General features: G+C 41.0%; 1 protein-coding gene across 10 annotated transcripts in view; it reads left to right on the forward strand.

The window, feature by feature from the left end:
- Positions 1-14353, forward strand: part of DLG2 (discs large MAGUK scaffold protein 2) — a 2359657-nt gene that overhangs the window by 1227984 nt on the left and 1117320 nt on the right. For 2 of the 10 annotated variants that reach the window (XM_082244457.1, XM_082244452.1), the window contains exon 1: positions 8881-9281. The exons of the other annotated variants lie outside the window; for them this stretch is intronic. In XM_082244457.1, the coding sequence (XP_082100583.1) occupies positions 9204-9281 (78 nt within the window). In that variant the 5' untranslated portion in view covers positions 8881-9203. Of the gene's footprint in view, positions 1-8880; positions 9282-14353 lie in introns of those variants that run through there. 10 annotated transcript variants of the gene reach the window in all.

Consider the following 14353-nt stretch of genomic DNA (forward strand, 5'->3'; position numbering starts at 1 on the left):
CTGACTTACAATGGAACTTCATTTCTGCTTTAAGTGCCGGTTCACATTATTGCGGTTTGAGAGATCACATGTAATTTGGAGTGCACTGCTCCTAAATTACATGCGATCTGATGTGCGGATGCGAGTTCAGCCATACACTTTGTATGGCTGAATTTGCAGCGCATCCGCAGCAAACTCGCACATGAGGCATTTTTTGAGCCGCATCAGAATCGGATCGCACAGTGGTTCACACTTGTGCGATCCGATTCTGTGCGAACTTGCAGATCGCACTGTGATATGCGATCAAACTGGGGGTGTCATTAACTTTTAATTGACACCCCCTGCGTATCACATATGGCAGTGAACTGCCAGATGTGTGGATGCGATGCGGGAACATGCTGCATATTCGCAGCGTTCCCGCATCGCGGAAGTGTGAACCGGCACTAAGAATTAGTAAACTGATATATTATTTTTTGTTTTGGGGTTTATTACCACATTAGGGAAACCACTGCACATCTTATACACAAACCAAATAAAACAAGAAAGAAACAGACACAGGGATACTTATTTAATACTAATCAGAATAATATAGGCAGCTCTAAAATAAAGAAATGCTCTGATGAATAATCCCAGTAAAAACTTCTGGTGGGACCCCACCACTTCAATAAGCATAAGGCCCCTTTCACACGAACGATCCGATCAGATCCGACCTGTCAGTTTTTTAGGTGGACCTAATCGGATCCTCCATGCATCCCTATGGGGCAGCAGATGTCAGCGGTGACATGTCTGCTGACACCCGCTGCCATCCACATCCGATCCTGTCCGTGAAGTCCGGACGGATGGAAACCCTATTTTCCATCCGTCCAGCGGATCGGATGAGAATGGACAAGCGGTCCGTTCTCTTCCGATTCCCCCATAGAGGACAGCGGGGAATCTGACACCTCCCTCTCCGCACACAGAGCAGAGACGGAGCTCTCATCTGCCTGCTCAGCGGGGATCGGCGGATCGATCCCCCGCTGAGCAGAGAACGGTCCGCACCGGGCAGCAGACCGTGTGAAAGGAGCCTAAAGAAAAAAAGAAAAGAAGATCCCACAGTGCTTATACCTGAGTGATAGAGGGGGATGCACTACCTACTGGAAACACACATGGCTGACCCTGGTAGTGGTGCACTATACACATATCATCAGTGATGCCCAGGGATGGAAAGTCAGGCTCAGGTCACCATACTATCTGACTCACCTGTCTAGAGGAAAGAATATTCAGACCCCCCCCCTGAAATTACACAGCATTTGGGCACTCTTACTTCCATCTGCCAGGTAACAAGTGCCAGCAACACCAGCATTTCCTGCATGTCATGTGGATTGGTGCACTCTCCAAAACAGTCCCCAGTGTACTTTGTCACTGAACATAAAGTTCCTGCTTTTCCCTTCACATCATGTGTTAGTAAGGTGCTGACATTTTCTAGAAGACATTGCTGGCTGGGGAGGAAGATGGCAGGGAATGGGACCAATTGTAACTATTGTATATGCACCCACAGCAGTGTATAATTCAGGTTTATTATACACCACTATGTGTGCAGATAGAGTAGTTACAATTGTCCCGCCCCCTGCCATCTATTCTCCCCAGCAGCTGCTGTTAGTCTGTGTATGGAACAAGGGGGCGGAGCCCCGTATACCGGCCCCGCCCACCCCGACATCAATGCTTGATTTTGACAGTTCCACTCACTGTCATTGTGGCCGCCCCCTGCTTGCCCACCAACCATCACTGGATACAGATAGATGTTACACTGCTGGCCACTATAGTAACGCCAGCATTTTATGGTCAGTAACAACGGGGGAAACAGTAATTAGTTAGATTACTAGTGCTGGAGGAGGGGAGGACTCTGCCACTGCTGGAGCTTCGGCGCCCCTCCTCCGTCTCAGCTTGCAGCGCCTGGGTGCATTGAACCCTGTGCACCCGCCTCGGATCGGCCCTGAATTTGGCTTTGGCAACTGGTCAGCTTAGAGGTTTACCCAATGTGAAGGGGTTGGGAGCGGCAAATTGTTCAACTTGTTTGATGATTATTATTATTAATATACAGGATTTATATATAGCGCCAACAGTTTACAATATAAAGGGAGACAGTATGATTACAATACAATTCAATACAGAATAAGAGAGGCCCTGCTCATGGAGCTTACAATCTAATGGCGGGGGGAGGTAATAGCTGCAGGGGAAGATCTGTTTGAGATGGTTGAAGTACTGTTTTTTAGGAGGCGGTGGGGTAGGTTTCCCCACCTATGGATATTAGTTTAATTGATGATCATGTTGAAAGTAGTTGATAATAGTAATAATATAATATAATATTAGCAGCAATAATAGATAATCTTGTTAATTATAATAAAAAATTAATAGTTTAAATTATACTACTGATAATAATAATGATAATAATAATAATAATAATAATAATAATAATAATTATTATTATTATTATTATAATATTAGCAACAATAATAAATATTCTTGTTAATTATAATAAAAACAAATCTATTTTAAATAATACTACTGATAATAATAATAATAATAATAATAATAATAATAATATAATAATAATAATAATAATAACTATTATTATTATAATATAATATTAGCAACAATAATAAATAATCTTGTTAATTATAATAAAAAAAATATTTTTTAAATAATACTACTGATAATAATAATAATAATAATAATAATAATAATAATAATAATAATTTGATTACATAATACTACTGATAATGATAAAAATAATAATAATAATAATAATAATAAATAATAAAAATAATATGTAAACATTAAAGCACACCGCTCAGTCACAGCCAAGGTCCTGCCCGACTAGTTTCGTCATACTGGACTTCTTCAGAGGACTCTGATAGCTTGGTGATGCCAACAGTCCATTTTATACACAGCTAAAGGTAGGCAATAGGTTTTTTTTTTTTTTGTTTTTTTTTTACACTTTACAACACACAGCTCTTTATTGTAGTTTATTTATTTTTTTATAAAATAGATAAATAGGTTATTGATTTGCGCGGGTTTAGAGCCTATTGGGTTCCTATGTTTTCTTTTAAAGGCAGGCCAGTCCTCCCCCAACAGCTCATCTAAAATTGCAATGCATCAGCAATATTTGAGCTCAAAAGCATCAAAAGATATACTATATCCCGCAAAAAAAATTATTGTAAAAAAAAGCAATTCCAAAAATAAGCCAAATAACAAAATTCCATATAAACTAAATTAACAATAGAGTTTTGAACAAAAAGGGGTATTACACCCAGAAAAAGGTCCTATGCATACTGTAGATAAAGGCTCGGGAAATGTAAGGAATAGAAAAAAGAGATTGTTACCTTGTCTACCCATATACTTCAACACAGAAAATACCATATAGAACATATGTGATAATATACAAAATGAAGTTAAAAATACTGAAATAGTAATTGTTTATATTAAATATAAAATAAAGTTGAAGATAAAAGAAATTAAAAGAATATAAAAGTGACTGGAGACTGAAAAAACGCAATGATTGGTAATAAACCAATTCCGGTCCCAATCTATATTGAGACCAAAGATTTGTTAGGACTTCATTTTATATATCCACTGAATTTCAAGTTTAGGTGACCCCTCTTTTCACATTACTACCCTGCCAGTGAGGAATGTACTTGTCAGTTCCAATGACTTTAATACCAGTGGGGTCTTTCCCATGATATTAAGCATAATGTCTTGGGAGGCTATGGGGTCAATTTACTAAGAGTTAAATAAAGGCAACTAAATTGTAGTAAAATAACGCATGCGATAAATTAGTTGTGAAATTTCAATTCACTAAGAATTTAGCGTTAAATATCAAATGCAGTATTTTATCAATTGTTCGGTATCTACTGTATTTTCTCATGCGGTAATTTGCTACTGTGCACCCACGATCGCTCCCCGTTAAGATAGATTGGCGGTCTGTTGTTGTAAATACAGCAGACCGTTGTTCTCTCAGGAATCAGCACAGAGCGCCTGTGTTCCTCCTATTTAGAATCACAGGTCTCTGTGTTGATTCCACAAGCCCATCCCCTTCACAGTTAGAAAACACCGCCTAGGCATACACTTAACCCTTTGATCGCCCCAGACTGTGATTGACATCAGCAAGAACCAATGAGGAGGGAGAGAGCTGGGAGAGCCTTGGCTCTTGTGCACATTGCTGGATCGAGATAGGGCTCAGGTAAGTATTAGGGAGGCTGAGGGGAGAGCTGCTTGCAAAAGGTTTTTTATCTTAATGCAGAGAATGCATTAAAGTGTTACTAAACCCACAACAGTAAAATCTGTGTGTTCATGCAGTAAAGAATGCTTGTAGAAGAGGGTCTTCCATCTAATATTTCCAATCAGGAATCTTCAGGATTTTATTTTCATTATTTTTTTTTTTTCCTTCATTTTTCAATTGTCGTTTTTTTTTTTATATATATATATATATATATGTATTGGTTCAGAATATTAATTATAGCTCAAAAGAAATGTTATTGTTCTTATGAGTTAGATATGAGCTAGAAATTGTATTTAGCGTAAGAGGTCAATATGTCCTAATGCGGCCACTTTTGAGATCGTTTGTACATTTTCCATCATAAATTGTTGGTGGATGGTTAAATGTTATGACATTTTTTGGGGAAATTGTTTGTATAATGAATATAAAATTAATAAAAAAATTTAAAATGCAAAAAAAAAAAAAAAGAATGCTTATTATACTCACTGTGGAACCTAAGGGGTTAATCCTCTGCATTGTGTAAAAAGGTTGTTTGATCCTGTTTTCTCTGATCCTCCCCTTCTTCCACTGTCCCCAATCCATCTTCTAATAGTACAGAGCCTTGGGGGCACTCTGCACATGCTCAGTTTGGTGTGTATCGCTAGAGAGTTGTTATTTTCTTTTTCTTGGGAGAGTGCACCTGATCAGCACAGGGCCAATCAGCACTGTCCAGACAGAGAGTCAGGGTCCTGCATCCTCATAGGACAGTCAGGGCAGAATGAAAACTCTTCCTACAAGCTTTAACCAGACACTGATAGAAGTCCCCAGACTGCTATATACTGCTGATAAGAAAAGGTATTTAGCAGGTTATATTTACTTAAACTATTGTATTTCCATGCTCTGTGTACTGTGGGAGACCAGACATAGTGAGTGCAAGCTCCTGGGTTTAGTAATACTTTAAGGTAGAAAATAAATAAATAAATAAAAACCTTCTACATTTACAACCACTTTTAAACTGTTACTTCATTTCCCTAAACAAAACGATTTTTTTTAACCCTTGCAGCACAAGCACAGCCCCGCTACAAAGGATAATTACCGTTATTTTGTTTTAATAGTAAAATTTTGTTTAAAATGTTTAATTTTAAGAACATTTATTCAATTTTCTAATTGTTGGTGGGGTCAAATCAACATTCATTTTTTGACGGCAGTGACGATAAAATTCAAAGGCACAGGATGCAAAATGTTTTCTCGAATGAAAGAATTTCTTACAGTGAATGTGTATATATATATATATATATATATATATATATATATATATATATACACATATATAAAAAAAAAAAAAATATATATATATATATATATATATATAATGTTTGGAGGTTTTAAGTAACTTTCTAGCAAAAAATACTGATTTTAACTTGTAAACAACAAATGTCAGAAATAGGCCTGGTCCTTAAGGGGTTAATGTATAGAATGCAACCATGCACCACTTTAAGGCCTCATGCACACTGTACGTTATAACATTCCCGGTAGCATTAGCTTTAGAAAGCTGTACAATGAGTTTTGCAGCGTTTTTACAGTAGCGTTTTTCAGCGTTTTTTTTAGCATTTTTTAGCTTCTGCGTTTTTTTGCAGCGTTTTTACAGTAGCGTTTTTCAGCGGTTTTTTTTTGCATTTTTTAGCTTCTGCGTTTTTTTTGTTTAATCTTTTCTCTTTAACAAAACTACACTCCCAAAAAAATGGCTCACAAATGCTCATAAACGCAGAATAGCCGTGTTTTTCAGCGTTTATTAGAGTTAGAGTGTTTTTACAGCTGAAATACTCCTCATAAAAACCCACTAGTTCTGGCCGATGGTTCGCCCTATTTTCTTATAATGTGTACCCCACTTTAGTGTGGTGGTCAGCTGGAAGAATACCCATTATATGTGTAGTTTATAGGAAGAATACCTCATTAACCACTTGCCGACTGCCGTACGACTATTCACTGCGGCGGTCAGCCCCCTACAAGCAAAGCACCGTAGCCCTACGTCACTCGGCCACGAGCCTGTAGCTGGTGGGCGCTCCCGCCCCCACTCGTATCCTGCCTAGCCAGTGCATGTGACCGGCGGCTCCAATGTCCGCCGGCCACTCGCGATCTCCCTCAGGAGAGGGAGAAAGACAGGCGGCTGATGTAAACACAGCCGCCTGTCATTCTCCCTGAAGTAATGACAGAGGCTATGCGATCCTGCTATGTAAGATCACATGTCTCTGTGGTTACTTCACTAGCCACGCCCCCTAACAGTTAGAATCACGCCCCTAGGGACACACTTAACCCCTTGATCACCAATAAAGTTAACCCCTTCCCTGCCAGTGTCATTATTACAGTAACAGTGCATATGTATAGCACTGATTAATGTAGTAATGTCACTGGTACCCCAAAAGTGTCAAAAATGTCAGTTAGGGGTCCGATCTGTCCGCCACAATGTCGCAGTCCCGCAAAAAAAATAAAAAAATCGCAGATCGCCGCCATTACTAGTTTAAAAAAAATAAAAATAAAAATTACATAAATCTTTCCCGTAGTTAATAAATGCAATAACTTTTGCGCAAACCAATCAAAATACGCTTATTGCGATTTTTTTTACCAAATATATGTAGCAGAAAACAAATTGGCCTACAATGTTAAAAAAAATTTAGATTTTTACATTTATTTTTTTGAGAATTTCATATAAAAAATGTGAAAAATATTGTTATTTTTTCAAAATTGTCGCTCTTTTTTTGTTTATAGCGCAAAAAATAAAAAACGCACAGGTGATCCAATACCCCCAAAAGAAAAAAGGATGTCAATTTCATTTGGTTACAGCGTTGCACGACCGCATAATTGTCCGTTAAAGTCACGCAGTGCCGAATCGCAAAATAGGGCCTGGTCATTGAGCAGCCAAATCCTCTGTGGCTAAAGTAGTTAAGCAGACCTAGTAGATTTTCAAACATTCGCACACATATGTATATAAACATTCGAACAAAAATCCCCAGGACATTTGATGACTTGACGCATGTCGTATGAAGCAGGACAGATAATTTGTAAGAATGTTTTGTTCAGGAAAGTTGCCCAGAGTTGGGCTTCCATCTATAGTGAGCTATAGATATATTATATTTAGCAAAACGTTTTTTTACAGGGTTTCTCCAGGTTAACCGCTTGCTGACCGCCCACCGCAGATATACAGCGGCACGCTGGCTTGGCTGCGCGAATCGCCGTAACTGTATGGCGATCCGCGGTAGCAATCCTGGGGGGCCCAATTCGCCAGTGGGGAAGCTGATTCATGGGGTCGGCAGTCCCGATTGCCGCTGGGAACCCGCAGTCGCTCCCCGTGAATAGAGAACAGTGGTCTGCTGTTGTAGTCGCAGCAGACCGTTGTTCAGTCTGCTATCAACACAGAGCTCCTCCTATTTAGGATCACAGGTATCTGTATTGATTTCACAAGCCCACTCCCCCCCCCCAATTAGAAAACACCCCCCTAGGCTCACATTTAACCCTTTGATCACCCCTGGGTTAACCCCTTCCCTGCCTGTAAACACAGCTGACTGTTCCTCTCTCTGGAATGATCACAGAGCTCATGTGATCCTTCTATACAGGATCACAGGTCTCTATGGTCATTCCATCAGCCCTGCCCCCATACAGTTAGAATCACTCCCATAGGCTCACATTTAACCCCTTGATCACCCCTGGTGTTAACCCCTTCCCTGCCAGTGTCATTATTACAGTAACAGTGCATATTTGTAGCACTGATTACTGTAGTAATGTCACTGGTCCCCCCCAAAAGTGTCAAAAATGTCAGTTAGGGGTCCGATCTGTCCGCCGCAATGTCGCAGTCCTGCTAAAAATCGATGATCACCGCCATTACTAGTAAAATATAAATAAATAAATAAAAATTACATAAATCTTTCCCGTAGTTAGTAGACGCGATAACTTTTGCGCAAACCAATCAAAATATACGCTTAGTGCGATTTTTTTTTTTTTTGCCAAAAAATATTTAGCAGAAAACAAATTGGCCTAAAATGTTAAAAAATTATGATTTTTTTTTTTTTTTTGGGAATGTTGTATAGCAGAATGTGAAGAATATTGTTGTTGTTTTTTTCAAATTGTTGCTCTTTTTTTGTTTATAGCTAAAAACATAAAAATCGCACAGGTGATCAAATACTACCAAAAAAAAAAAAGCTCTATTTGTGGGGAAAAAAAAGGACATCAATTTTATTTAGGTACGCACGACCGCGCGATTCTTCGTTAAAGTCACGCAGTGCCGAATCGCAAAATAGGGTCTGGTCAGAATGGGGGTAAAATCCTTCCGGTCTTAAAGTGGTTAAGGGGGAAATCCTTCCGGTCCAGAATTAAGAACAGCAGATATAAAAAGAGGGAGGGAGGTTGGATGGGTAGAACTTTTTAATTTTTTTTTTTTAATGAAAAAAAATTGAAACTGGAGTTACATTTTGAAATAGATTATCTTCATGTAAAGGGTGTTGTAATATACTGCTATAATAAAATAGCAATCAATAGCACAAGGTTATGAGATTTGAGTCATGCAGAATGATGGGTAGAGCCCCCCCATATCCTTGTTAGCAGCGCACACCCATTGCTCCCGTCATGATGGCTGACATGTATATATAAGACATCCTAAGGAGAAGAGGGGTGAACTGACAGCATCCTACCAGCCAACGCACCCTCCCAGCCAGCTGACACACACACACACACATGTAGTCAGTAGCGTCTCTCTTGCTCCAGAGCTGCAGACAAGCACTTGGCTGTGAGCTGGATGCACAGACTCTTCACCAGCGGAGAGGAGCCCCCTTGCTAATAATATGTAAATATACCTGCAGCCTGCCTATCTCTGCCTACCCACGCAGTCCATTATTCTTCTCCTAGCTGGGAGAGATCCTAGCTGCATCTCTTATTTGCCAATTCCGAGCAGAGAGAAAGAGGCGATCGAAAACTGGGATCTCCCTCTCCGAACCCGAGCATGTTCGCCTCCATTTGGTACGCCAAGAAACTGGGACGTCGCTTCGTCCACAACGCCAGAAAAGCAAAACTTCAAAAGGTACGAAAATGAGAGACGCAGGAGAGCGACGCTCTTCTTTATAACCTTTTTTTTTTTTGTCTGACCATAGATCTATGTTTGTCCGAAGCATGTTTGAATTAATTTACTGTTGGCATTCACCTTATTTGAAGGCTCATCTGTCACATTTGAAGCTCTGTTATAAAGTGGGTTGTAAGGATTTGGTCATTGCTTTTTGGAAGAAAAAAAATCTGAGTAACCAGCAGTGGAAAATGGGTAATTTTGCTTTAAATCTCTGACTCTGTAGCAGAAAGTTGCATTGAGAAGGGGGTCCCAGGCAGAACAGGCAGGTGTCAGTTATTTTGTATTAGACAGTAGTGGTGTTACTTTGTTGCATGACCGGGCAATGGTATTTTTGTCACTAGTATGGAAAATAGTAGCCGTAGTGATGTGCAAATAATAAACCAAAGTACAAAACTACAATAATTACCCCCCAGCACCATTCTAACCTTTCATCGGTGCAAGGGGTTGCAGCAGCTTTTACCTAGGACAGCTTCTTCTGTCTGTCTTTCTGTCTGTCTGTCAGTAGGTCAGTCGGTCGGTTTGTCTGTCTGTTGGTCGGTCGGTCCATCCGTCGGTTTGTCGGTAGGTCGGCCTGTCTGTTATCTGTCTGTCTGTCTGTTGGTCGGTCTGTCGGTCTATCAGTAGGTAGGTTGGTTTGTCTGTCAGTCGGTCGGTCTTTCTGTTGTTCGGTCTGTCTGTTGGTCAGTCTGTCTGCCTGGCTGTCTGTCTGGTGGTTGGTCGGTCGGTTCATTGATCGGTCCATCGGTAGGTCGGTCTGTCTGTCTGTCAGTAGGTTGGTCGGTCGGTCCGTTGATGGGTCCATCGGTCTGTCTGTCAGTAGGTCGGTCGGTCGGTCTGCCTGTTGGTCAGTCTGTCGGTAGGTCGGTCTGTCTGTCAGTAGGTTGGTCGGTCGGTCGGTCTGTCAGTAGGTTGGTCAGTCGGTCGGTCCATCGGTCGGTCTGTCGGTAGGTCGGTCCGTCGGTAGGTCGGTCAGTTTGTCGGTCAGTCAGTCGGTAGGTCGGTCAGTCTGTCTGTTTGTATGCACTATAAAATCCGTATTCTGATATCAGTGCCACGTCTCCAATGTCCAGCCAATAGAGGTTGCTGAATGGTATTCGGTGTTCGGGATTCTGAAGCTTGGCACAGTTGTTTTTTAAATGGATAGAAAGGGAATCCGCTGTAATAAAAAAAATCAAAAAAAAAATCAGTGAATCTTTGCTTTGCTAATTGTTATATCTATTAGGTATTTAGAGGTGCACCAAATGAAAATTTTGGTACCGAAATGCAGGATGCATTTGGCCAAAAGCTGAAACCCAAACCGTAACTGAAAATGACAGTTTAAAAAAAAAAAAAAAAATATATATATATATATATATATATATATATATATATATATATATATATATATATATATATATATAATTGTATTATTTTACATTTTTTTTAATTAATATTATACATTTAATTGAATATGAATTTCATTGTCAGTCATTATCGGCACCTTTAGTGCAAGAAAAGCTCAAGAAAAATGTATCCCTTTAAATTCTATGTATGTCTTCACACTGGTTCATTGGGCTTCTGTTGGGGTGTTAAAAATCCTACTTGCTGCTTTTTTGGTCAGTTAAAAAAAAAACACACCTCCCTGTTGAAATGCATTGAAAACGCAGCAAGAATGTATCAATAACTCACCCGTGTTACGTATTTGATGCGGTTTTTGAGTCACATGACCTATAAAAAACACACCGTAAGCACTGTAAAATCCTGGTAAAATTGCATTTTCAATGCCATTATCGGCACCGTTTTCTCCTATCGGGGACATGATGATAACACCATTTTCGGCCAATAAAATTGTGTTTTCGGTGCCATTATCAGCATCTTTTTCTCTTATCGGTAAAATGCCGATAACACCATTTCCGGCTGATAAAATCGCATTTTCGGTACCATTATCGGCACCTTTTTCTCCTACCAGTGAAATGCTGATAACACCATTTTTGGCCAACATGTTTCAGGTGCTGATATTTTTGGTGCATTTCTAGTATTGATGGTTTTACAGCATAGAATATTACAGGCACTTTTATCTGAAAAAGTTACTTTAGTAAGTTAATTGCCCTTCGCGCCCATTTACATCCATGTGCTGTGGGTTTGTGTGCCTTACCACAATGAGCGGCATAGCAGGTTATATGTGTTGCTGTGTTGTGTGTCATTCAATTTGACCAGCATCCAACCCACTAAGGCAACATCCTTGCATTGTAATGCATGGAAACTAATCACAGTGCTTTGCGGCAAATATTTTGTGACATGTCCAGTTTTTTAGGTCATTTTGGTGCATCAAAAGCCCATTCCATGGACTGCCCTAAAGTGGTTGTAAACCTTAGATAAAACATTTGAACAAAGCATTTGCCTCTATACTGTGTACTTGTCTCAATCCAGAGCACTAAGTGTCATTTCTCTCTGCTGCTTCATTCCTCTGCTTTTGGCATGCATCACTGCTGACAAGTTTTCCTGACATTAAAGCAGTTGTATCCCCTGTGTAAAAAAAACAAAAAAAAACCTGCAGGACAATGGCATAATGTGCTAGTATACATCACATACTAGCACATTATGAAATACTTTCCTTAGAACGAAGCCCCCACATGGTCACCCGGACACCGCTGTTTCACATCTCTTCCATGTTCGGCGGCTCCGCGCTGTGAGTGGCCGGAGCCACGATGACGTCATGCACGGGAGTTCACTTTCCAGCAAGAAGCTCTGAAGGTCTGGCAAGATACGCCGGACCTTCAGAGTGTATGCGCCGCTGGTGTCAGCGGCTGCATGCAGGGTGAATATCTCCTAAACCGTGAAGGTTTAGGAGATACTAATTTTACCTACAGGTAAGTCTTATTATAGGCTTACCTGTAGGTAAAAATTAAAAAGCGGGGTATACTACCACTTTAAGAGAAAAAAAGTGATGTGGAGGGAGCTCCAGTGCACAGCCTGTGATTGACAGCCTCAGGGCTGTGAAGGGGTGGTGGCCTTTACCTCTAATCAGCTCTCAGAGCTCTCCTCACTGATCTCTGCAGTGTGTAATTTCAGTTCCCCACCCCCTTTTTTCTGACTCCCATACAAGCTTTATAAATGTTGGTATTTGAATGGCTGTAGAGAAGAGAAGTCTGCAGATAAACAGGTACAACTAATGTAGGAGGATTTGTTTAATCTCTATGTATCGCCTGAGGCCAGTCACTTTACTGGGCATATGTAAGGGTTTACTACCACTTTAATGCAACACACGTTACTGCGTGACATAACACACGTATATCTATTCATGCACCACACAAATGTAAATGGACCCCTAGGCTTGGTTCACACTATTGCCTTGCAGAAATGTCTCTTGTGACACTTTCACTCAGTGCAATGAATTCTGAATGGCACCCCCAACACACCTCGCTTGTAGGCGGGGACTAAGTTAGGTACCCTTTAGGGATAATCACTTACATACAGTATATGGTGCACTGGAATTTTATATTGATTATGAGACAGCTTCTCAGTACAGCTGATAATCAAGTCTTTGGGACTCAATAAAACAGTTAAATGAAGGTTCAATTCAGATAACAAGGTGTGTTACCGAAGGGCGGCTTCAGTTACCGGGGGTAGTGTTCCTTAACGGAATACCTGCGGAGTGACTTTAGCAAGCTGCACTGGCTCCACGCTCCCGTACTGATCAGCAGAGTGAGATTAATGTTGAGGGAGCCTTGTCTGAACTTTCCCTATTTGCTTTGGACCTCTCCCAACACTGTATCTCACAAGCGGGTTCTTGTCCCTGTCCAATCACTCGCTCAAAGCATGCCAAAGTGATGTTGGTTCCCATACTTAAAAGGTTCCATCACCCAACATGGCCGCCAAGTCTCTTGAGAGTCTAATTGGACAATTCCCCTTCTCAAAGCACTGGGTGGGATCCCTAAGAGACCAGTTCCCTTCTATTGGCACTTTTCCACTGCAAGTACCGGCTCGGCTCCACTCGGCCCTGCTTGGCTCGGTTTGGTTTTCCACTGCATGGTACCCCATGGTACGGTGTTGGAACGGTTCGATATGGTTTGGTACAGTTTGCTTTTCCACTAAAGTAAAGTGGGTGGGATAACAACGATTATCTGACCAATCAGTGGCTAGTAGTGACAAACAGTCAAGGCTGCATGCAAAGGATTGTGGGATATGGTACCGGTACGGCCCTCTTGGAACCCCAACCGAGGTGGTACTGTGTAAGTGAGTCATACCATTCGATTCCATGTAGTGGAAAAGCACTGCCGTACTGAACCGTTCCAACACCGTACCATGCGGTACCATGCAGTGGAAAAGCGCAAAAGCAAGCCAAACCGTTTGGTTCCATGCAGTGGAAAAAGCACCATAAGATCCCTCTTCCTTTATAATAATGGCACAAGGCTACCTACAGGTGGGAAGATTAACTGCACCTGTCTACAGTTGTGTGTGTGTAGCTGAATGCGTTGCAATGCACTAGCGTGTGTTGCGTTGCTTTGCGCTGCTAGAAAAGATGTATGTCTGAGCATCCCTACTCGCCTAGAACCCCTCTCTGCACTGTCCCTCACAAGCAGGTTCCTGTCCCTGTCCAATCACTCGCTCAAAGCATGCCAAAATGATGTAGGTTCCCTCACCCAACATGGCAGTCAAATCTTTTGAGTGTCTAATCCAGTGTTTCTCAATCTTTTTAACACGGAGGAACCCTTGAAATACAGTTCTGGTCTCAGGGAACCCCTGCTAAAAATCACTATATCTACAATCAGGGCTTTTTTTTAGCAGGAATGTGGGGGGGATGCTGGCTGCTGGGGGATCTATTGTCACTGGGGGGTCTAATTTTTGCATGGGAGTCTATTGTTGCTGAGGGGTCCTAAGTTGCTCAAAGGAATCTAATGTTGAGGGAGAGGTTTACTGATAATGACTGCTGGAGGGTCATTGATGCTGGCTGCTGGGAGATCTTTTGTTGCTGCTGGGGGTCTATTGTTGCTTGGTTGGTATTTTGTTGCAGGGGGTCCATTGTTGCTAGGGGGAGTCTATTGTTGTGA

Source organism: Pelophylax lessonae (assembly GCF_965119305.1).
Source record: "Pelophylax lessonae genome assembly, chromosome: 2".
Classification (NCBI taxonomy): Eukaryota; Metazoa; Chordata; class Amphibia; order Anura; family Ranidae; genus Pelophylax; species Pelophylax lessonae.